A 21205-nucleotide genomic window follows, 5' to 3' on the forward strand; every position below is an offset into this window, starting at 1 on the left:
AACAATCCCGTACATATAACATCTCAGTATATTCTATAATCTCTTTCACCGCGTACTTCCTCCACTTTACATCATACATCCCGTCACGTTGTTCAGCGATTTGGAGTTCGGTTTTCTTTGCAACGACGAGAGACATCTTTTATTTTTAGATCAGTTCCAGTGCGACAAAGCAAACGAAAGTTAGAGTAGATCGAACTCAGCGATGTCGTCAGCGACAGCGAGAACGACCGGTTGTTCCAACAATTCGTTGACAGCCGCTACTTCCTCGGGAAGAGGAGTCGGTGCACGACGAGGAGAAGGCGGATCACGCGCTTCAACCTCATCATACGGCGGAACTGGGTCGAGATCTGCATCGTGATCGATATCAGGAAGATGAAAATGTAAATAGTGAGGCGGAGGAGTCGGCGGACGAAGAACAAGGCGCTGTAAAAGCAGCCTGCGAACAATCTGCTGTTGGAGCAAGAAGTTGTCGCCTTCGCCACCAAGGCGGAGAGACCTAGAAATGAGAACCAAAATGCGATGGAGCGGATAGCCAGCTCTCGCAGATAAGCAGGGTCATGTCCACCATAATGAAGTAATAAAACGGCCTGATTAAGGCCTGCGACTACATGCGACAGCGAAGACTACTACTACCGATCCTAGCGCATTCTAGGCCTACGATATCCATAGCGATATTGCCCGTCGGCAGTGATCGCTCTATGCAAATACCGTAAATAGCTTACCACCTAGTAATAGGCGGGGCTCATAACCTATTGCGCAGAGGAACGGGAAGCAATAAAAGAGCGAGGCACGAACACTTGCCTTTATTCAGAAAGGTAGTAGCTTTTGAAGAAGTTGAGGTAAGCTTTGAGGGCTCAGTTGTCGAGTAGACAAGTGAAGAACGAATACTTGATTCGAACTGGGGATTGAGGAAGAAATCCCCGAGTTTATATACATGAGTAGATACGCACGGACCAAGAGCGTAAAAGGAAACTACTACTCAGTATAGTAAAGAATAGTGCAGAAGGTCATGGAACATGACGTATAATATGATGTCAGTATGACATCATTGTGGAGCTGATTGCTAAGGAATGTCATGTGACATACAACGTGTTGATACACGTGTTAGTCTGGATCAATCTAGACGTCGGAACATATAGTCATATTTCCAACATGAGGAATGAGGAGGTGCGGCACATAGCAGCACGTGAGATACCTTACGACATGAAAACAGAGCAGACCCTTGAAACAGAACAGACCTTTGCGAATGAAAACAGAGCAGACCCTTCAAACAAAACAGACCTTGCGAAATGAAAACAGAACAGAGCCGTAATTTCGGCCCACAATCCTCCGACTTGGGCGTGGGCTGTTCGCACCAAAAAGGTAATATAAACGTATTGTTTCGACCATGTCGTGTTTCACGCTTCCCTGCATATGTGCTAGCGAGTTTCCACTCTGGGCTGGACAGCAAATATAATATCAATGGTGAGGAATAATGAGCGGCAATTCTAGTGTACCCCCATCCTAAGACGATGCATAGCTATATACAGCTGACCCTGTCGCGTACCCGTTTTTAGCGAGTTCATAGTCCCAGAAAAAGATCACAACTCGGTAGAAGGGCACCAAGAGCAGGTAATTTGTATCTTGAGGTTCGCACATATTTTTTCCAGTCATTTGTATAGGTGGCCTAGATAAGAAGTTGCCTGCCTGCCACACAACGCTCATTTCACAGCACCAGCTGGTAGATTGTGACCGAGCGTAAGGGCAGCGGTTGTTTCTTCAGTCCCACATCGACGACGATTATTCTCATTTCATGTGCTGTGCCATCATTTATGCATACTGCAGCAAAAGCTAGGCCTCGTGAGGTCATTAGCTAGCAGGGAGGGAGGTGATAAGCTCGACGAAGGATGATACATGTTACGAGGTGATAACATCAGATAAGGTGTTTGACCCGAGGTTGTCGTTTTGAGGCCCATCAGCTACGTCTCCCACAGGTCGGACACAGGTTCTGTGGTTGCCATCGCGCCCTGAAGCAGACCCAGGCGGGGATGATAACGGCGGTTCTGCTCTAGCGTCCACGGTGAAAGTATCGTTTGTCTTCTGCTTTCGTTGTGCAAGTCTTTCATCCATCCATGGACCTGCCCCGCTCAAATCGCAACCACCGGCGTGCTCGCAAGTACACTTGCCGCCAAGAGTGGTAGGTAGGTTCTCAACATCGACCAATTCGAGAAGAACGCTCTGATAATCCGACCCTAGCACATCGACTTTCTCGGCTGTCTCTTTCGACAGCCATGGTTTGATGATGGACCAGATAAACGTGAACGAAGATGGGGCGTTGACGATAGCAAGCTTGGCCATTCTTTGAGCAAACACGCATGTTGGCGGGTGATTAGCAGCATTGAAAATGAGACGCACATTTCTGGATAGTAATCTTGAGACATCTGAAGAGAGGCTTGTGCCAATGACTTCACTTGCCAAGACTGAGACAGGCTGACACAAACATTTTTCAAGACAAGCAATTAGCCTGAAAAAAGCCCGTGACACACGTACCCAAATCCTTTGAGATCTACGATAGCGAGTACCCCACCAATATGATGGCCTGCTGCATGGCTAGCAGTGGGGATTACCTTGTTATGTGAAGTTGAAGGAGCAGGAGATTCGTAACCTCACGTGGATAGCGGAGTGTATTGCTCAAGACGCGAGGGACAGGATACATGACTATATACCGACAAGAGACGCCTCGCTTCACTCCAGCGATTTAGGTGGTGCTTTTCTATTCGTGCAGTAAATTTCTGTAACATATTCGGTGGTGACATCTAATCTATTGTACAAAGGCTGTGTGCTAGGTGTTTACATCACTGCGGACCTGGTGGACCAAGATCGCAGGGCAACCTCAAGGATTTTCAACCACATGCCCTCTATACTTTTGGCCGTCTAGGGCTTCTGTCGTACCACGGCGACCCGGACGCGTGAACTCCTTAAAGAACGCCACCCCGCACGTACCTCGTCTGTACGGAGCCTCAACGTTAACTGCCATATCACAATGGCATCTCTCTCAAAACTCCGCCCTCTGACTCGCTGAGGTCGTTGATTCTCTCTCAAAGGGGACATTTTTCGCCCCCATAGCGAGTCCCACCGTGACTTTATCCTCAAAACTTGTTTCCAGAGTAGATGCCACCGAGGTTATTGGCCAACTACCCCCCTTCGGGGGGTAGTTTTAGATCTATGTGCTAGGGAGGTATCGGGGCTGTCCATCTACTTACTACTTCCGTCAGTCACCCCTCCCCGAGGGTCAGGGCCGTGTACAGTAAGCGTAGGACCGCTACCCCAACCACCTCCTATCCCGAGCCATCTAGGTAGCTACCAGTAGGACTACCAACGATGGGTGTTGCCCTTACACCAGTGGGGCGACCGACGAGGCGTGATGCTTGAGGTGCTAAGGGTGACCCATCCCAGGTCTTGTATACACGGGTTGGGAATCAAGACGAGAGGGGGGCAGGGAAGCTTCCTGCCCCAGCCTTCAAGGCCTGCGATGTGATGCGCACCCAGGTCAGCGACCAGCCCTCGAGTAAGGGTGGTTCTCTTTCGAGAACCTTCTGGATTTCCTCGCTACCATGTGGTAACCACGCTGGATTCAACCAGCTATGGTACCTCCGTTGCCATGCCACATGATGGGCATTCACCTCGCCCCGGACGGACGAAGTGACATAGAGCAAGGATGTTAGAATTTCGTACACATACTTAACCTTGACACTAGTCAATCCGACCGCCGCTTTCGCTTTGTCCTGCACTTTCCAATTGATTCCGATGCCACTTCCGATGGCAGACGTGCTCCGCCGTAGGGTGCATGCTGTATAGTAAACACCACCTCGATCTCAACATACCCAATCCGGTTATCTACGCTTATAGCTCCACCTGTAGATCGGAATTCATAGCCATAGAATACATCGATGGAAATACCCTGTGTTGTGTGTGAGAAAGAGGAGGAAAAGCTAAATGCAGCCAACCAAATCGCACAGGTAATAATGCGTACGATGAGGACAAAGACGAACTTAAAGTTGATCGGGGCGATCAGCCTAGATGGTATCCTGTGGCCCACAGTGAATGGGACGCCGCGAGTGGAAAGGTTTGCTTACCGGACTTTTGGTCTATATAACATCGGGGCGGTCAGCGCTTCGACGACGACCATCTGCACTGTGCACTCACATTTTAAACAGGTACAAATCCATGCGAGAATACGTTCAGTCGGCCTTCGACCTATCATTACACGGATCAGATGTTGCACAAAGGCACACTTACGACTCACGAAGCAGAATTTAGGGAAGAGACAGTTTCCAACTCGATATCCAAGGAGGCGTTCGAGCTCGCGAAGAGCAGGGGGGATGATTTTAAGGCCCAGCGATACGCGGACACCCCTTCGTGTTGCGACACAGCGATGTAGATGGGCGGAATGTCATAGTGAGGTATGTTCCATTTATCCCGGAAGTCTTTCCGATCGAAGTTAACCAAGCGTTTAGCCATTCTTCTCTCTGCCGTGTACTAGCGATCATCGACGGGGACTTTAGTAATCCTCATGCACTGCTACTTGCTGATGAAGCTTCAAGGTGTCTTCCCCAGAAGACAGCAATACTGACGTGCGTTGAAAACCAGGATGGACTACAGATCAGGAAGCTCGCTAGACAGTCCTACATGACTTTCAGCTGAGAAGATCAGTGGTGTCCATGAGGCTGTTCGACCCTGAACGCAATGCCAAAACTGTCCGAGACAGGCATACTGTTGCTGGTGACTGTATTGATTCCAATATCAATCCTGTGGTCGGCGTCCCTGCCGACGCTGAGACATAAACCTGTGAAAACACCTGCGGAAATTGTATGGAACTCATTCATTGTTGTGGAATCACACCCAAGGTTTTTGCTACATACTATTTGAACTATAACTCCTATTTACATGCTAGCTGCAGTGACCGCAGTGTTGTGATTAACTTGTTCTGGGCATGGAACGTTGCCTCGTCACCATTCGATCAGGGGGCTCTACAGGTGTGCTGGTTGTTGCTAAATCAGGCAATTCTGGGAACGCTGTAACTTGTTAATCCGATTCAAACCGCGGTCCTGGGTTGCTCGGAGGGCTGGTGTATGTAACTTGGGCAAACACGTGTGGTAATTATCATTACCGTGCACCGTGTAAAAGTAACCCCCTCATCATGGTCATAAATTAAAATATTTACAATTCGGGCCAGGTGACCAGCGTCGATAAAGTCAGGGTATGTTCATAGCCAACGACAACTCGAGCTTGAACGTAGTCCAGTGAACTGGACGAGTTTGAAGACTGGTTATTTAGATGATGAGGTCGGTACTCATAGAAAACGAATAGCGGCATGCGAGCCGATAGCAGTGGCAACGGCGGTACTCCCAGAGCCGTCTTTTTACCTTCGACCAGACGCACGAGTACTTAGGGCCGTCATGGACGCTGTTCGGGATCTAAGTTAAGCAACAGAGACTGAAATTGAAAAGTTAAGAAAGACGGCCACTAGAAATCTACGTCCACTCAAGAGTGGTTTGTTTTGAATCACTACACATATATAAAGGGGCAAGTCCCAACAATCCTGTCGATGAACAGTCCGTTCCAACTCATAACTTGTGCTCTGTCATTCAAAGGTGAGAGGTAGTCTCGAAGTATTGTCTGGTACAAATGTACTCACTTTCAGCTGGGATGGCCCCGCATACCATCCCCCAAGGAAGGGGGATTAGGCTTGTTGCCCGATTCGTTCTCCGAGTTGTGGACGCTCGTTCCCTGACATGTCCAAGGTGTTTCTCGCGAACGTGGCGGACAAATGAGTGTCGAGCAACTGTTTTGACACACCCTTCCCACATACAGCGGACCGCCTTCTTGCGAGACTTCTTCTTTACGCCATGGCCAACAAAGTGGCTCGGAACTGTAGCACAGCTGATCTCTTGCAAACACAAAGTCCCATCTACACATAAATGGAGGCAACTTGTCGAGGGGCAGTTGGAATACTGGCCTCTCTAGAAATACAATGTTGAATGGATGCATGATGTGAGGAACTGGTCGTGGTAACAAATCAAATAAACATTGCTTACGTTGGTTGGGGTTCCTGTGCAGTAGCTCGCTCGGTATCCGTGGGTCACTTCCTGTACTGCGTTTTGAGGAAGCACTGTATCAGCATCACCCACTCGGGCTAGATCCAACTCTGCATCCCAAGTGATAGTATCAGGTGTAAATACTGTGCATGAATGTCCTTTTTGACTTTGCCCCGAAGTATATCTGACAGAGTCACTGAACGAGCACGGGTCGTTGCCGACGAGTCCTTCAGTCTTGTCAGGCGGCGACCACAAAGAAAGAAAGACAAAAGGCTGACCTTGGTGATGCAGTTGTGATGATGAATCGCCCCTCCTTTCGCCATACCCCGAACAAGTAGGGTCAGGGGAACACGCAAGTTGAGTTGGCGCCAAATAAGTGTCCCTAACGGCTCCGTTAAACATGTTGGATTCATCACATGAACATGTTAAAAGGGTAGAAAGGGAGAAGGTCAGCTTAGGTTGGTCGGGGTACATTTTTACTTTGTAGAAGAAATCCCGCCATGTACATGCGTTTTATACAGTCCGGACCATGCGAGCTCGACCATTCCGCAGGCGCCGCTGAGGACCCTGAAGGGATCATGATCAATAGTGGGTGGGTAAAATGCACCGCTACCCTTGGCTGCGCCCAACAGTCCCCTGTTGAAGTAGCAAACGGTAAATACAGGGAGAAGGAAATGGAATCCTACAGCGCGTTTTCCAAGCACCGCGTACACGCAAAAATACACGCAAAAATACACGCCTTGCTGCTATAAACGGGAGGGCGCTGTGCCAGACCTCCATATTATGAACATTACGCACAGCCTGATGCACCGAGGAAAAAGACGCTTGGAAAGTCGGTAGCACACAACGTGGAACGGACAGCTGTCTTGACTCCAATGCTCGTAGCATGAACATGTAACAGTGGTAACTTGCTGCTGAATATATCGAAACTTGAACGGGAGTCTACCGTAGCAGTGCAAGTTGTTGGTAGCCTTGTAAGCATGGTTCTATCATCGCCACATCACCGGTCCACAGGGTGACTGCGACTAACTTACTGCTCCAAGTCGAATGGCCCTCCGAATGAGCGCCACACGCACGTTAAACGAGGGGTCTAACATCCTGTTGCTGATTACAGTTCCATAAATGGGCCACTCCTCGAGAACATGGATAGATATGGAAGGGAGGGATAGAAGGATTGCGTGGAATATGAACGATTCACGCTTGATTGAACCTTCTGGGCACTCGCAGGAAACCATCCTTCCCTTGCCAGATGGTAGCATATGCTTATTCGACTCGGAGACCGTGCGGCAGTTCCCGTAGGTTCCCAGAACGAAGCGTCCTAGTTGCCATCACATCTATGGCGGGGGCTATGAGTCTTTGACGGACTCTTTAGGTGGTAGTGTCATACCATGATTTGCACGGCGATCGTCAGAGTCGTGCAAGTCGCGTGTATTACTACTCGCAGGGTCGACTGTGCGGATGCAGCTGTGGGCCATGGCAATGTGATCCTGTGAACTGGATTTCCGGGGTGCGCAAGTGATATAACAGTGTATGATCGATGATTTGTGAGTTAGGCAGTTGAGTATTGCGGAAACGAGATTCTGTCAGTACAGTAACTAGACTGTGGAAGAGTCAGCGCCGAGATAATTCAAGCTCCGCTTTACCCCTAACTGAACTTCTGAATGAAATATAGTTGCCAGATCTTAACCAAACATAACTGCCCAACCTAACAGGATCTAATAAACAGCTTAACAAAGCTCGCAGTAACTTCTCGCAGTAACTTACCGACTTAATCAAATCATATGATTTAGATACAAGTTAGAATCTGAGTTGACATACTTTAAACTCCGAGCACAGGTGTTCTTGGTGTGACTGATGACGCATTCAAGCGGAGAAGCCGTCGGAACATGCGGCAGCCAAAACGCATATGTCATTTGGATTGAAGCCGGCACTTCTTTGGTGGTACCATTTCGACATTTTTCTATATCTTCCCTATTGAGGATTGTTCTGTATTGATTCCTCTGCATTTAAATGTATTTTTCAATTTAAATATATAGTGACAAGTATCTTGTCCAAATATTTCTGGACTCTGCAAGTTGTACAGCCACTCAAGGTTTCACACAGCCTGAATGCTCACTTTGAAAACCGCTCACGTTGCACCATCATTATTAGATCTGCGGTCACCCCCAGACGGACACGTTGCTGGAGCTAACGCCACTGAACCTGCCACAGCGGCCAATTGCCATAATCATGTCTCCATCATGGCCTTATCCTCGTGCTAGCCCCTTCTCTCTCCTTATTGCTGTAGTCCCTGACGGAGAAGCGAGCGACTCGCGCTGACGGCTTTGACTTGTAGTGTACATGCTCACACCGCCCGGCTAGATCTGGGAGGTTCTTCGTCTTTCGTTGAATCTCCCAGCGTCCGCCTCCAGCTAGACTGCGTCTGCTGTGAGTCCCACACCAATGACAAATATTCTCATTTCATGTGGTCTCATCATTTTTACAAATGGAAGCCAAAACCAGCCCTCATGAGGTCGTTAATCAGCACGGCAAGTGATAAGCTCGAGGAAGGACAGTACATGTCACAGGGTGGTATCATCGGATAAGGTGTTTGACCTGAGGTTGACATTTTGAGGCCCATCAGCTACGTCTCCCACAGGTCGGACACAGGTTCTGCTCTAGCGTCCACGGTGAAAGTACCGTTTGTTTCCTGCTTTCGTTGTGCAAGTCTTTCATCCATCCATGGACCCGCCCCGCTCAAATCGCAACCACCGGCGTTCTCGCAGGTGCACTTTCCGCCAAGAGTGGTAGGTAAGTTCTCAGCATCGACCAGTTCGAGAAGAACGCTCTGATAATCCGACCCTAGCACATCGACTTTCTCGGCTGTCTCTTTCGACAGCCATGGTTTGATGATGGACCAGATAAACGTGAACGAAGATGGGGCGTTGACGATAGCAAGCTTGGCCATTCTTTGAGCAAACACGCATGTTGGCGGGTGATTAGCAGCACTGAAGATGAGACGCACATCTCCGGATAGTAATCTTGCGACATCTGAAGAGAGGCTTGTGTCAAAGACTTCACTTGCCAAAACTGAGACAGGCTGACACAAACATTTTTCAAGACAAGCAATTAGCCTGAAAAGCCCGTGACACACGTACCCAAATCCTTTGAGATCTACGATAGCGAGTACCCCACCAATATGATGGCCTGCTGCATGGCTAGCAGCGGGGATTACCTTACGGGCGAGGGTTTCCGTTGATACAACGATTGTTTCCCAATGTTTGTCAGGGGTAATATATTTGTAGAGCTCAGATAAGTCGCAGCCGGCAAGGAACTGCACGTTCAAAGGTCGTCCAATCTGCCACCATGCCTTTCAGAGGAAGAAGGCGAATGAAAACGTGCTGTATCATTCACCTTATCTGTCTAAAGCACGAGACAGTCAAAACCCCTCAAGGTCGCAGTGGAGTGAGAAACATGCCTTGTGGAAATACATTGACCAAGACCTGAAGACATGTTCGCGACCAGGGTACTTGACGAAGGCGGACGCTGGGTGTCAGTAGTAGCGTGGCCAAAGACACATCCGACGCTCACATTGAATATATCGAGTTGGTTGTACAACTCGTCTATGCCAACACCGGCGACAGTTTTGCGCCAGTGCTGAGCGTTTCTAATCATCTTCTTCGCCTCATTGAGATTGAATTTTCTTGCTCGCAAGAACCGACTACGTTGTGTACAGTGGAACGTGTTGGTTTCCGGGGAGCATGCCGACCAAAAAGGTACTACTCACAGCAAGGTCAGATCGTCAGTCCCTATCGAATCACCTTCATGAAGGATGTCCTCCTCGAATACTTGTCTACGAAATTGTTCTAGTATGTCTTCCTGCTGCTTGGTGAGGGGTATACTGGACGCCATCAAGGTTTCTGGGAAACGAAGACCCCACGTGTAACTGAATTCGCTGTTTTTCGGTTGTCGGGAACTACTGGTTTGTATGACATCCCCCAGCTTTTTGGATTCTACTGAACTGATAGGGAACGGATGGACAATAACGACGAAAGGGTTCCGATTTATTTGAATGGTAACACAGGTCTCGAGCGTTACCAGTACTGTGAGTGCAGTGGCACACCTACGAAGGCAATAATGCTCCTCCTCAGGCGCCCCCTACCGCACAACAAACAAAATCTCCAATTGGATGTAGAAATGATGCGCATTTGATCCTCGTAGTCATGGTATCATTCTCCGGCATCATCGTGTTGCTCCCAATTTCCTCCACTACACCGTATTATCAGAGGCTCAAAGCATCTTTGGTCGCCAAAACCAAGTTTCTGACGTCCTGCAGTGGTCGCCCGTAGAGCTTATCTTCTCCGCCAACCGATGCTCTGACATTGTCCATGACCATTTTCACTCCCTTCCACCCGAGCCCCGTCCACTCCGCTACCAGTTTTCCGCTAAAATTGTTCTTTGACCACAACCTTTTATCACGTGCGAGGGCAGCCGCATCCCACTCCCCCTTCTTTCCAAAATGCACCAATGCTTCCTCGACTGCTTCCGGTCCGGCTTCAAGGCAATGTGTAGCGGGGGGCAGACCCTGTGCCCATGCGGTAAACTCATGATACATCTCGCGGCCCCCAGCCGACTTGGTTAACGAGTGCAGTTGAGGTCTGCGGAAACGTCGAGGGTCAAAGAAGCGTGACGTCGATGCAAAGATGAATATCTCCTCGACTGCGGTGAATCCTTCTTTCCACCTATCCATGGAAAGACCCATAAACTCCATTATTGCATGGGTTGACTTGCTCAGGTATATTGGGGGGTCTGGTGGGCTCGAGACCTGTTCGAACGTCAATTGACAGATAGGTCCGTAATGTTAATTTCAATTGAACCTTGAGTCCTTTGGTTCCGAGTATCAAGTTGTGGCACCGTGCAATGCCAGCTATAATGATTCCGAGGTCGCCGTACCCATGCATGAACTTGAGTAACTCCCACTCCTCTGCGTCTAGACAAACATGGATGTCGACCTGGAGGTATAATTTTTGGATGGGTAGTGAACCATTAGATGCCAAGAGCTCGCAGTCTTCTTGACTCAGTTCAAGAGCGTAGTTAGACGTTCGATTGCCGTCCATCTCCACGCTCTTGACTGCTCCAAGGACCTGTGCTACCAGAGCTGTTAATGCATCCTCACTCTCATGAATTGGCTGAGCAACGACGAAGTCGATATCCCCGTGATCCTTCTTTCCTGGAGCCTCGGGCGGTACTTCTACGAGGGTGTAGATTGTCTGTAACAGGGGGGTGAGACGATCTTTGAGATCTTGGTACAGCCTTGGTGGGAGCCTCGGGAATGAACCTGGTGGAAAGTCGTTTGAGAACGCTCTTCCCCCCATCGATGGACGCTTTCAGATGTGACCGCTGCAACATGTGCTAATACATTACCCTCAATAAGGCCTCTCTTAGGTTTCCCGAAGCGCTGACCATGATCTACGATGAACAAAAAAGGATCACCTTATGTAATCACGAACAATGACTTTCTGGTCGGACTCCAATACTTGTTGAGTGCGACCCACTGAGATGTCCAAGTACGCGCCTCATCACAGGTCCGCACCTCGTGCGACGTCGTCCACGATCTGTCAGAAATGTCTACAAACAGGTAAATCTTAGGCAAATCATGACAGGAATACAGCTCATTAATACACAGGTCACTTCACTTACGAGTGTAAATCGCCCCGCCCGTATGTATCTCGTCCATCGAGGACGCAGATGATGGAAAATCCTAAATTACTCGCCAAACTCAAGGCAGATGGAAAGCCATCCGTAGAGGTGCCAGAAGAGTTTACGAGAAAGTACGTGTTTTGTGAACCGTGATGAGTCTTACGTCTGATGGCCAATCGTGTAGGAGTGGGACGGCAAACCGTATCTTGGAAGCCAAAGAGAAAGAGAGAGCAAAAGAAAAATCGTCTACAGCCACCTCCGCGTCCACCTCCGATACCAGGAAGAAAGCACGAAGGTATGGGGACCTCTCGCAGCTGTGCTCCTACAAACCATTTTCTATCACAGGTCTAGCCGATCTACCACAGATAGCCCGGATTCGAATTCCTCTTCGACGTCTGATTCTGATTCTGAATCAGACTCGGATTCAAACTCGGATTCCACGACGACTTCGCACTCCAGTGATGACAGTGATGATTCCGACTCCGATTCTCGTTCGTCCTCAAGCTCCAACTCATCGCGCTCCAGAGAACGTGACAGAAAGAGACGTGTTCCTCGCGGGCGCCGCAGCCGTAGTCGCAGTCGCGGTCGTTCATATTCATCTTCATTGTCAAGATAGGCTCATGGACGAATGGCTGTCTTGAATCACTATATCTTACGTCGTATGCCATGAGGCTATTTGTACGATACTTGTCGCATGGAAGGGTAACATCAATTACATCCACCAAGAGAAGTCACTCGCGTGTTCATGATTAGGGCAACGATGAGCCTAACGAGCAGTCAGGCGGTCAGTGGAGATGACGAAGACAACATAAATGATAGCCTACCCATACAACCCAAGTACCTCTGCGAAAATGAGAATGAGGACCATCCCAACAAATATTCGTTGCTCGTAGACATAGGCGCGTACACACTATGCTTGGTTCAGTTCAAGTCAGCTTTGTGGGGGTAGTTTTTCGACCCACCGAGTCGCCCACTATGCCAATTGCGTAGCCAGCCCCAATCCCAGTCATTCCACACGACAACCCTGCTCCGAGGTGTATAAATCCGGCAGCTAAGGGATAGTCTTTAGAAGGGTGCACTGAGCCGAGCAAGGTGAGTGGGTGGACGAGCAACAAGAAAAATAGGAACATTCACATGACCCTGCGATGAGCACCGACACTACCAATCCGTATACAGCTACTATACCAGACATGACGACTGGTACTAGGGACTAGTGGTTCTCGTTAGTCGACGGGTACTACGAACAAGTGGAGAAGGTAATGCGTACCTTCATAATCAACTCTGGTTTAAATGTACCCAGCCCGGCGATACCAATGCCAGACTTGGCGGTCCCGAATGCTGCACCGACAGCTAGATATCCCTCCAGATCAGTACCGTCACGAGTTGCCCATTAACGTCAGACATACTGCTAAAGATCATCTGCAACCAGTGACAGACGCAGCGTCAGTTGAGTATAGCTTTCCGGGAAATTTGAAACGAACCGCCGAGGCCACCCCCGCGAAACCAAAGAAAGGAGCGTATGGTGGACACAGATCTGTAGACATTGCAATTCGATTGGAGGGTGCAGTCGTCTTCGAACGTCAATGTTTTATGCAACTGCGTAACAGCCACTGCTGGGCACACGGTACCACTGAAGTCACGTGATACGTAAGCTCATTGATGTGGGACCAGACAGATGAAACTGATTTTATACCTCCACAGCGAGTCTGTGGTGCTCGGGCTATGATAACGATTTTCAGTTTACCTGCCATACCATCCTTGTGGGTGAAATGGTGCCTATCCAACTTGAAGCTTGACACATGGATTGCGGGACTGTGAGCATCAATGGCACTACAGAGTTGTACGACTTCATTCCCTCGACAACCGACTATCATATGTGCCAGGGACAACCAGATCGGGGCAATAAATGAGTGGGTCAACAGGGTCAACACAGTACAAGGCAGTGGACTGCAGTGGTTCTCCGTTCTTCAAATCTATTATGGATGAATCGGTGAACAATGGGTGTCTTATTAGATGACATGCTGGTTGTGGTGGGACGAGACATAGGACACGTTTCACGTCCAACATCGATACCTTCGTATACGCAGGTCCTGTCATCATGTTTGTTCCGTCTCAGAACCCGTCATGACCGGAAAGACAGACATTATTTCATACTCGACACCGAATGCAGGCTGTTCTGCGAATCTATCATTAGCTGGGGAGATGGCTGCGCTAGTGTATGGTGGCTTAGCGCTTTCCTGAGTGTGGAGCGTCGCGTTGTGACATTGTTACCGTATTTCTCTCGGGTTCTACTTCGTTTCAGCTGATAAGTGCGGCGACGTCAAACCTGCTATTCAACTGCATTTGAGCTACTTACTCTCGTGGCGATCTCTGTGTACTAGCATGACCGTATGTGCAAGTGTATCCACAGGTGCGTGGAGACCAGACACTTTAAACGCAAGGCGCGTACCTTCGGAGCAAGAAGATGGGACATGGAAAGACCAAATAATTGGTGATTCGGAATTGTTGAGGGTGAAACATCCGTCAAAAGAAAATGGGCTATACAGCGAACCTGAACGAATCAAGTACCGGTGATCTGAAGGACTGTTGGACGCCAACACCAATCTGCATAACCGTGCAACAAAAGCAGGCAGCTACTCTCAGTTAGTAAAATAACCTCCTTGGCCCGTCAACAGGTCTATTATGCCCCTCACGAGGGATGCGTGGCATCTACCTGCAGCTCATCCAAAGGAATCCGCACGAGGCGCTCTCCCGGAGCCGACTCAACTACTGCAGAGTCGTCTATTCCATGCGGCTGTCGGTTTGCGACTGCCAAGGAGTTGGGACTAGTTATATGGACGATGGAATACGAAATGGACTCACGGAAGAGGTCGAGTATACGGAACATATTCTGCCATTGCTCGAGTACCTGACCGTGAACTGAAACAGCATACGTGTCAGTGTATGGGCCGGTGTATAACGGCTATTTGTGCTCAAGGGAAGATCCCACCTTGACCAGCATCTGCCATCACTTCGCAGTCATCAGCGAGGCCTTCGATGCGATTCAGAAAGAGTGTTGTAACGCGTTCGAGAGCGGTCCACAGCATCATATTCTTTCTTTTTCTCCAGAAGACGGTTCATCGCAACGGCATTGGTGACCTGGGATGCGGCCTGGGACATGCGACTTGGTGCAACGGAGTGCCGCATTTCGTGTTCAAGCTCCTAGTAGTAGATCTTGCTCGTAAAGTTCTCGGGGAGTAGTGGGCACATATGCAGGAGCTTGGTACTCGACCAGGTGGTGGTACTGATCTAAGACTCTTGCTATCACATATATGATGTCTTTTGATGCACAACCAGAGACGCCGACCCCAACAGAAGACGAACATGAAATACGACGAGGTATACGGTAGTCTACTTCTTTTTGACAGCTTTTAAACGTATGGTCTCATTCCCGACAAAGACACCCTCAAGGCAAACATATAAGCAAGCATTGAAGACAGAGGAGCGCAGATAGCGCCTACCTTTCCCTTGTAAGGTTCAGGAGGCCGCCACTTCCGTATTTTGGCAGCAAAAAGGCCCAGTAGATGCTTGTCCGTGCAACTGAGCACTATCTTAGTAGGGGAAGGAACCTCGGCCTTGATGTACGGAGGGATGGGCACATAAACGTTGTGTGAATGACCGAGCTTCATGCTGAGTCTCTGTCCACCTCCACCATCTATAGTCCCTCTTGGGTCCTCCTCCAAAACTGCCTTGTACCCGACGCCGACCAAGTAAATGGGTACTGTGAACCCCTCGGTCATCCCAACGACCGCATTGCTAATGAGAGTCCGCGTCAGTCCCCACATAGCACGCTGTTTCTTCTCCTCTGCATTATCCACGGATATCGTTAGGACATTCGGTTGAGGAAATGCAAGTCGCATGTAAGGCTCGAGCCGGACGGAGGTCGACCCCAGCGGTCCTTGAACAGCGACTGACGCTGGAGACGGTGTCAACGTGACATTGGGAGGAATCGGTATAGGCGTTTTGCCGATGTTGGACGTGTGCCCGCACGCTCGAGCTGTTGAACTGAACTGGCGGATGGCTAGCCCCAAGCTTGTCCGGAGCGTCATGACATCCGCTCAGGAAATTTAGTTCGCCTATTACAACCACTTTTGGCACAGCCACCGTAAAGTACACTATTTCAATTCGCAAGTATGTCTACTACGACAAGGAGGCGCCAACGAACGTCGGGGTGAGACAAACACCGTCTTTAGGTACGAATTCTGTGCACACTCTTCGTAACGGGATTGATCCATACCGCCTCCTTCGTCTCGAGTGTGGTGAAGCCTGCGGGACACAGTCATAATCCTGGTTTATAATGAAGCAATGGGCGGCAATACCTGCTTGGATAGTTTCAAAGATCTTCTTCTTTGGATTCAACTGAGGTAGTGGTTGTGCGTCTGTAGAGGGCGTCAGCGGCCAGAACGCGCTGTGAATTGCTAGGGCACCAACTCTCGTACTCTGGTCCCTCGAAATAAACACGGTCACCAGGTTTGGCTCCCGGCGGTGGTTGTATCAGCTCGACCCCACCATCCTTACCTTCTTTCGATGTAGCCTAGCAGAGATCTCAGCGGAGTCAGGCTTACGGAAAGAACAAACCACGTGCAGCAAGGACCATGGCAAAACTTTTGACGCCACGCATATTTGCAGGTTTCAAGGTTGCACTGACCGAGCGTAAGTAGGCGGTTGCATCTAGTAGCAGGAATGCACACTTACAATTGCAACAAGGTATTTATCACGCATCTCTTCTATAGGTATGTAGTTGACGAGCCCCGAGACAACTGTCCGAGGACCCGTTTCCTCGCCCAGATCTATTTGCTGGTCGAACACTTAGTTAATAGGTAGCGTGGCAAAAATATTTCTGGATACGAACCTCGATGTACAGACTGTCAGCATCAGGATGCTTTTTCACTAGAAGTCGACGCTCAACGCTGTAAGAAATAAGGGTGCGAAGTGTGGCGCACCGTCTATGATGTGTCCAACTCTCATGTCTATCATAGATGGAACCGGTTCGCCATCATCCTCCGCAGGTTTATTGGCGGGAGCTGCACCCCCTTTTTTCTTGCTGCCTTCGGCTTGAGCGACAGCGGTATCTTTGTTCTTCTCCTTCTTCTCCTTCTTTTCTTTCTGGGGCTTCTGCTCTTTGTTGCTTACGGTCGCTCCCTCTCCTTTGGAAACCTCCGTAGCAGCTGTTCTTTCAGCATTTTCAGTACCCTGTGGCTGTTGACCAGTAGGCTTTGGCGCCTTCTCTTTTTTCTTCGGTAGTTCCGCCTTCCTCTCGATCTTAGGGGCAGAGTCCAAATCGAACGTGATAAGTGAGAAAGCTGGACACAGCGCCCGTGCTGCACTCAAAACCGAGGGTTTCAATTGGATATGATCGAAGTAACGGGTGATCGCAGGGGTAGCGTAGTATTGAGAAGGCTGGAGTTGAGACTATTCTCACGTTATAGGACGTGTCTTTCAGGGAGGAAGCGTGCTACATACCATTGTTGGATGGAGTGCGCCATAGAGCGCGACGTCAGCCGCAGTGAAGTAGTTGCTCACTATGTAGGTTCGAGGCGTCAGAAGCGCGTCTAAATCCTGAAATTATAGGCAAATCATCATATCAGACGGCACACAACGCGCAAGCTAGGCTGGCTGACCTGGAAGTTCTCGGCCTTCGCGACATCCCCCGCTGCAACCTTATCTATCCAGCTGATTACCTCTGCCTTGTCTGCATCGGATGTCCCCGTGTCAGATTGCGCGTTCGAGACGAGTTCCTTGAGTGGGGAGGCTAGTTTCGCTAGGGATGCTTCGTAGGACATTTTCCTGGTCTTCAAATGCCTCCAAGGAATCCAATGTCGATTGATCGATGTCAGAACATTAATCATGGCCTCTTGACTCGGAAATGACTTGCCGGGTCCGATCCGTAGATGCACGTGACATACAAGGCTCGCCGCAGGATCGAAAGCAATTGACTTCCCGTAACACGTACAACTTACAAACTACATACCCTCCAAAGAAAAGTTGTAGCTGACTTTACTGAGCAGGAATTTACTATACTCCACAGGTTTGTAGACCTGCACGTCTCCAGTCTGTGCTATCGCAGCAGGCAGTGGTTTCACATTCGCATCGAAGTTGGGTTCAAAGAAAAACGGAATCCTGTGGGGAAGTCAGTCGATTGAATAGCTACGTATTAGTTACACTGGACTAGAGGCACTCACGAGACGCTGCAATGGAACGGTCGAGTGAGCAGCATGGAAACAAACGTGGAAGACGTACCGGTAGTTGGCACCCCTGTGGATTACCCTATGCAGTGTGCTTTTGTACAATCCATTCGACCATACTTCCCACACTACACACTGAAGTCAGCACTGGTACTGTTAAGCACCTTGCTCTTCTCGACTCACTTGAGCCGATATTGCAAACTATACACCCAGGAATAGGGTCAGCATCGATCCATACCCCCTCCTCACCGTCCTGCTCATCTGGAAGTCCGTTTATATCTGTGACTGTGTGTCCACTTCTATGCAAAAACACTTGTAAAGCTGAGCGCGTGGGATCCGCGTAAAGCAGGCTGTGTGGCACAAATTCATTGAGACTTGGCCAATATTGTGCACTAGCCGGACAATTTGATCCTCACGTCAAGCATCCATAGTCCCTTGGATATGTGTTCAGCACTTTCTAATGTACGCTAAGCGCGATTAGCTTACTTGTGTGCTCCGACCGAGAACCCGTCGTAATCATTTGGTAAAGGGGGGTAACCTAGATGAAATCCCCCATGAAACGGATTCCGACTAGGATGGGAAATATTCTAAGTACAGCTCACCAATAATCCGCATATACCAGAAGCTATCTTCCACTTGAGAGCGGAACTCCTTCCATTCATCTTCTTTCAAACCAAGTCCATCGGCCATCCTGACACATCACTTTTTGGGGCTGCAGCTACGAGGAAGGAGAATGACTTACGCTTCCATGACGATCATTCCTAGTTTCCTCATCTTCTCAATCCACTGCTCATATTTCTCTCGAAAGCCGGGTATCGTTGGCCATTGGTTCTCACCCCAGAGGGTTTTCGATTTGTCGGGGTTCTCAACCGGCTTGTAGATGTCAATCCCTTCATGGTTGTCAGCCTTGCCGTTAGTAACATTTTCCTTGAGTCTCTGGTACCCTGCAACGTACTACGTTAGAGGGGTGGTATCTTGTGACGGTCTTGACCAGTGCCTACCTCGGGCATTATCTTGGAGGGTGATAGATATCTTGTCCTTCTCTTCTTGTGGTAGGAAGAAAAACTCGCGAGCTAGTCGAGTGAGCTCTTCAGGCTCGCCAGGATCCACATATTTGGAGATGTCGAGGTAAAAGAAACCATATTCTACGCAAGCCTCATGAAGAGCTTTGGAGACCGCTGCTCGTTCTGAGCTGTTGGACTGCGTAGTTTCGAGGTAAGGTGCGATGTCGATTGTAGGCAGTCGGAGGGGTGCTTCGGTGAGGCCCATCTCCAGAATTCGTAGACGATTCGAGATACGTGGCGCAGCAGCAAGGAGCTCCCGCGCCTGATAGCGTTAGGGGCTTAGCTTGATAAGGTGAGCACTTGCCTTGGCCTTACAAGTACTTCACCTGAACTATACAAGTTTACTAGGGACACCCTACTTCTTTCTTTTGAACGGTAACTGGTAAGCGGGACCCCGGCGCAAGGTTAAACGAACCTCGCATTATCGGCAGCATGGTGATGTACGCGTACATACGCTGCCCTATAATCTCTGCGAAACTAATGTAGGCGATAAATGTGTGAAGCGGGTAGTAGACAAGAACGTCGGTCCTCAAATGACCGTGGTACATGCGGAAGTCCTTGCAAAGTCGGAAAGGCCACATACTAACGGTATGTGGAATTTTCGTGCCGCGATTGTTGCGAGTATATTGTGCGGCCCGGATTTTGCTTGACGTACGCCCACGCGTGAGACGGATCCTGAAGAAATCCGCTGGCTGGACCAGTATACTGGCCAGGCCAACTGGGGGGGAGCGGTTGCTGATAGTCGTATGTCGGTCGTTGAGCCGACGTCGCCCCGGGTGGTGAAGCCGATCCAGACGAAGATTCTACTGGTTCCAATTGGTGGTGAGCGGAGCCATTGACTACACTCCCGCTCGAACTTTCCTGCATGCCTTCTCGCACTACTCGGGATGCCTTTATGACTCTGCCACTTGAACTTCTTGAGGGAGGAACGTGGTTGACCTCCTGGTCATCTACCTCCATTTCCACTTCTTCGTTATACCCTCCGTGGTGTGCACTTGGACTGCTACGCGCAGACTTCTCCTTTTCCTGTGGAGCGCGACTCTTCTTTTTCGCCTTCCCATTGGCGTGCTGACCGGAAGGGATAGGGGCTGACGATATCGACTGTCCTTGAATACAGGAGGACACGGCAGGATTGGCTGCAAGGTCCTCTCTTAGCTTGGCTTCGCGTCTTTCTAGCGCCTTTGAAAGGCTTATGGGTTCGGGTATTGTATCTGAGCAAAAACGCGGTCAGCGCAAGAAATTTGGGGGCGGGGGCATCACACCTTGCAGGAACATGAATTCCTGGTATTGTTCCGTTGACGCTGCTGGGAAAAAGGAGTGAGCAACTAAGCACAGATTAAGATGTCCAAGCATACCCATGTCTGTGTAATGTACGGTGTTTCTCCGCACGGCTGCCGCCGACCGGTGACCGGCCTGTACCATGCGCTTTATGAACTCTTCCTGCAAACGACGAGTGCATCTGAGGTCCTGTTCGAACATCTCAAGCGTGGTCAAGACTCACTGTTGCGATTGATAGCATGAACACGGCTTCCTTGGACATGGAAAGGTTACCGGTGACGCCTTTAAAAGTATGAATGTATCAACGTATGACGAGGCAGCTAAACGCATCTTTGTGTGGACGCACCATCAGCATGAATCATATTCTCGACTCTGGAGGCAGGAAGTAGGGTCGTTCCGGGTACCCGCTCTCCCAACTTTCTTCCTCCTTTTTTTTGCCCGGCCGCAGACGCGCTCGCCAGCTGTTCGTCGTCTTCCGTGTCTGATACTAGTTCGTCTATCTCAACGTCGCCCTCGGAGTCTGTTGGTAGATCGTATACACTCATACTTGTGTTTGGTTCGTTGGGGTCACTGAAACGCCCGTAGGGTTGGAGGGATGCTGTATGTGCCAAGATGGACGAATCGGCGTAATAGGCAGCCATGAGTTTGCGACGATTGTTATGGCCGAGTACGGGGGTCTTGTTGTTGTTCTTCGGATTCCCTGGCCACGATGGGGGATGGGATGGGAAGAAGACTGACAGGTTTGTTGGCAGCGGTTGATTTTGGGTTGCAGCCTGCAGGGTAGCGACGCGAACGAGGCTGCTAGTGCTACTCTCTCCCCCAAGTCCCAAGTCCCAACTGGCAACCCCGCCACCCCAACCACAGCTATTCCGACGGGCGCAGG

The 21205-nt window shown here is 49.6% G+C and overlaps 12 protein-coding genes across 12 annotated transcripts; 2 read left to right on the forward strand and 10 right to left on the reverse strand.

Moving 5' to 3' along the window:
* Window positions 1-180: 180 nt before the first annotated feature.
* On the reverse strand, window positions 181-2708 carry F5J12DRAFT_910128 (CRAL-TRIO domain-containing protein; the record flags this gene model as incomplete). Its single annotated transcript, XM_051749017.1, has 3 exons — window positions 2395-2708; window positions 2018-2338; window positions 181-496 (listed from the first exon to the last, which is right to left on the reverse strand). Exons 1-3 carry the CDS (start codon window positions 2418-2420, stop codon window positions 181-183), a joined length of 663 nt encoding a protein of 220 aa, XP_051604148.1. The 5' UTR covers window positions 2421-2708.
* A 482-nt stretch (window positions 2709-3190) lies between these two features.
* F5J12DRAFT_924942 (uncharacterized protein) lies at window positions 3191-4500 on the reverse strand (the record flags this gene model as incomplete). Its single annotated transcript, XM_051749354.1, has 6 exons — window positions 3191-3437; window positions 3525-3810; window positions 3864-3940; window positions 4013-4067; window positions 4116-4127; window positions 4286-4500. The coding sequence occupies 6 exons, from the start codon at window positions 4498-4500 to the stop codon at window positions 3318-3320; spliced, it is 765 nt and encodes a 254-aa protein (XP_051604149.1). The 3' UTR covers window positions 3191-3317.
* A 135-nt stretch (window positions 4501-4635) lies between these two features.
* F5J12DRAFT_298266 (uncharacterized protein) lies at window positions 4636-5267 on the forward strand. The gene is made up of 3 exons (XM_051738791.1): window positions 4636-4886; window positions 4940-5165; window positions 5216-5267. The coding sequence occupies exons 1-2, from the start codon at window positions 4726-4728 to the stop codon at window positions 5058-5060; spliced, it is 282 nt and encodes a 93-aa protein (XP_051604150.1). The 5' UTR covers window positions 4636-4725; the 3' UTR covers window positions 5061-5165; window positions 5216-5267.
* A 202-nt stretch (window positions 5268-5469) lies between these two features.
* On the reverse strand, window positions 5470-6785 carry F5J12DRAFT_298331 (uncharacterized protein). The gene is made up of 3 exons (XM_051738792.1): window positions 6356-6785; window positions 6078-6304; window positions 5470-5993 (listed from the first exon to the last, which is right to left on the reverse strand). Exons 1-3 carry the CDS (start codon window positions 6549-6551, stop codon window positions 5628-5630), a joined length of 789 nt encoding a protein of 262 aa, XP_051604151.1. The 5' UTR covers window positions 6552-6785; the 3' UTR covers window positions 5470-5627.
* Window positions 6786-8700: 1915 nt separating this feature from the next.
* F5J12DRAFT_713956 (CRAL-TRIO domain-containing protein) lies at window positions 8701-9968 on the reverse strand (the record flags this gene model as incomplete). Its single annotated transcript, XM_051740867.1, has 7 exons — window positions 8701-9025; window positions 9082-9156; window positions 9215-9414; window positions 9471-9475; window positions 9531-9585; window positions 9648-9777; window positions 9844-9968. 7 exons carry the CDS (start codon window positions 9966-9968, stop codon window positions 8701-8703), a joined length of 915 nt encoding a protein of 304 aa, XP_051604152.1.
* A 370-nt stretch (window positions 9969-10338) lies between these two features.
* Window positions 10339-11431, reverse strand: F5J12DRAFT_762341 (uncharacterized protein; the record flags this gene model as incomplete). The annotated part of the gene is made up of 3 exons (XM_051742140.1): window positions 10339-10881; window positions 10934-11046; window positions 11134-11431. 3 exons carry the CDS (start codon window positions 11429-11431, stop codon window positions 10339-10341), a joined length of 954 nt encoding a protein of 317 aa, XP_051604153.1.
* A 184-nt stretch (window positions 11432-11615) lies between these two features.
* F5J12DRAFT_762345 (zinc knuckle-domain-containing protein) lies at window positions 11616-12397 on the forward strand (the record flags this gene model as incomplete). The annotated part of the gene is made up of 3 exons (XM_051742141.1): window positions 11616-11694; window positions 11743-11887; window positions 11941-12397. 3 exons carry the CDS (start codon window positions 11616-11618, stop codon window positions 12395-12397), a joined length of 681 nt encoding a protein of 226 aa, XP_051604154.1.
* A 33-nt stretch (window positions 12398-12430) lies between these two features.
* F5J12DRAFT_298336 (uncharacterized protein) lies at window positions 12431-13342 on the reverse strand. The gene is made up of 7 exons (XM_051738793.1): window positions 13238-13342; window positions 13163-13175; window positions 13024-13106; window positions 12891-12966; window positions 12719-12834; window positions 12581-12666; window positions 12431-12522 (listed from the first exon to the last, which is right to left on the reverse strand). The coding sequence occupies exons 1-7, from the start codon at window positions 13298-13300 to the stop codon at window positions 12465-12467; spliced, it is 495 nt and encodes a 164-aa protein (XP_051604155.1). The 5' UTR covers window positions 13301-13342; the 3' UTR covers window positions 12431-12464.
* Window positions 13343-15058: 1716 nt separating this feature from the next.
* Window positions 15059-15873, reverse strand: F5J12DRAFT_735980 (ribosomal protein L6, alpha-beta domain-containing protein). Its single transcript, XM_051741996.1, has 2 exons — window positions 15257-15873; window positions 15059-15200 (listed from the first exon to the last, which is right to left on the reverse strand). The coding sequence occupies exons 1-2, from the start codon at window positions 15842-15844 to the stop codon at window positions 15147-15149; spliced, it is 642 nt and encodes a 213-aa protein (XP_051604156.1). The 5' UTR covers window positions 15845-15873; the 3' UTR covers window positions 15059-15146.
* Window positions 15874-15984: 111 nt separating this feature from the next.
* Window positions 15985-17578, reverse strand: F5J12DRAFT_903032 (uncharacterized protein; the record flags this gene model as incomplete). The annotated part of the gene is made up of 9 exons (XM_051748351.1): window positions 15985-16061; window positions 16115-16174; window positions 16227-16329; window positions 16390-16466; window positions 16487-16592; window positions 16648-16685; window positions 16739-17207; window positions 17259-17354; window positions 17417-17578. The coding sequence occupies 9 exons, from the start codon at window positions 17576-17578 to the stop codon at window positions 15985-15987; spliced, it is 1188 nt and encodes a 395-aa protein (XP_051604157.1).
* Window positions 17456-19437, reverse strand: F5J12DRAFT_298427 (uncharacterized protein). The gene is made up of 9 exons (XM_051738794.1): window positions 18982-19437; window positions 18723-18924; window positions 18583-18671; window positions 18467-18518; window positions 18397-18414; window positions 18164-18330; window positions 18036-18108; window positions 17978-17983; window positions 17456-17915 (listed from the first exon to the last, which is right to left on the reverse strand). The coding sequence occupies exons 1-9, from the start codon at window positions 19247-19249 to the stop codon at window positions 17759-17761; spliced, it is 1032 nt and encodes a 343-aa protein (XP_051604158.1). The 5' UTR covers window positions 19250-19437; the 3' UTR covers window positions 17456-17758.
* Window positions 19438-19626: 189 nt separating this feature from the next.
* F5J12DRAFT_713193 (uncharacterized protein) lies at window positions 19627-20963 on the reverse strand (the record flags this gene model as incomplete). Its single annotated transcript, XM_051740816.1, has 5 exons — window positions 19627-20255; window positions 20307-20348; window positions 20400-20484; window positions 20546-20604; window positions 20669-20963. 5 exons carry the CDS (start codon window positions 20961-20963, stop codon window positions 19627-19629), a joined length of 1110 nt encoding a protein of 369 aa, XP_051604159.1.
* Window positions 20964-21205: the final 242 nt, after the last annotated feature.

The sequence above is a fragment of the Pisolithus orientalis genome, assembly GCF_024613125.1.
Source record: "Pisolithus orientalis strain OTSU chromosome Unknown F5J12scaffold_3, whole genome shotgun sequence".
Taxonomy (NCBI): domain Eukaryota; kingdom Fungi; phylum Basidiomycota; class Agaricomycetes; order Boletales; family Pisolithaceae; genus Pisolithus; species Pisolithus orientalis.

Excerpts from the sequence above, each read along its gene's own strand:
- F5J12DRAFT_298266 (XM_051738791.1), top strand. The coding sequence starts at position 4,726 with ATGCCAAAACTGTCCGAGACAGGCATACTGTTGCTGGTGACTGTATTG. Across the intron at positions 4,887-4,939 it reads GTTGTGGAATCACACCCAAG|TGACCGCAGTGTTGTGATTA; the intron begins GTTTTTGCTACA and ends TGCTAGCTGCAG.
- F5J12DRAFT_298331 (XM_051738792.1), bottom strand. The coding sequence starts at position 6,551 with ATGTACCCCGACCAACCTAAGCTGACCTTCTCCCTTTCTACCCTTTTA. Across the intron at positions 6,305-6,355 it reads ATCACAACTGCATCACCAAG|GACTCGTCGGCAACGACCCG; the intron begins GTCAGCCTTTTG and ends ACAAGACTGAAG. Across the intron at positions 5,994-6,077 it reads GCACAGGAACCCCAACCAAC|TATTCCAACTGCCCCTCGAC; the intron begins GTAAGCAATGTT and ends TAGAGAGGCCAG.
- F5J12DRAFT_298336 (XM_051738793.1), bottom strand. The coding sequence starts at position 13,300 with ATGTCTACAGATCTGTGTCCACCATACGCTCCTTTCTTTGGTTTCGCG. Across the intron at positions 12,967-13,023 it reads AACCAGAGTTGATTATGAAG|TCCCTAGTACCAGTCGTCAT; the intron begins GTACGCATTACC and ends GAGAACCACTAG. Across the intron at positions 12,523-12,580 it reads GAGGTACTTGGGTTGTATGG|GCTCATCGTTGCCCTAATCA; the intron begins GTAGGCTATCAT and ends ACTGCTCGTTAG.
- F5J12DRAFT_735980 (XM_051741996.1), bottom strand. The coding sequence starts at position 15,844 with ATGACGCTCCGGACAAGCTTGGGGCTAGCCATCCGCCAGTTCAGTTCA. Across the intron at positions 15,201-15,256 it reads CTGAACCTTACAAGGGAAAG|GGTGTCTTTGTCGGGAATGA; the intron begins GTAGGCGCTATC and ends GTTTGCCTTGAG.
- F5J12DRAFT_298427 (XM_051738794.1), bottom strand. The coding sequence starts at position 19,249 with ATGGGCCTCACCGAAGCACCCCTCCGACTGCCTACAATCGACATCGCA. Across the intron at positions 18,672-18,722 it reads GGAATGATCGTCATGGAAGC|GATGGCCGATGGACTTGGTT; the intron begins GTAAGTCATTCT and ends GTGATGTGTCAG. Across the intron at positions 18,519-18,582 it reads CTGGTATATGCGGATTATTG|GTTACCCCCCTTTACCAAAT; the intron begins GTGAGCTGTACT and ends GATTTCATCTAG.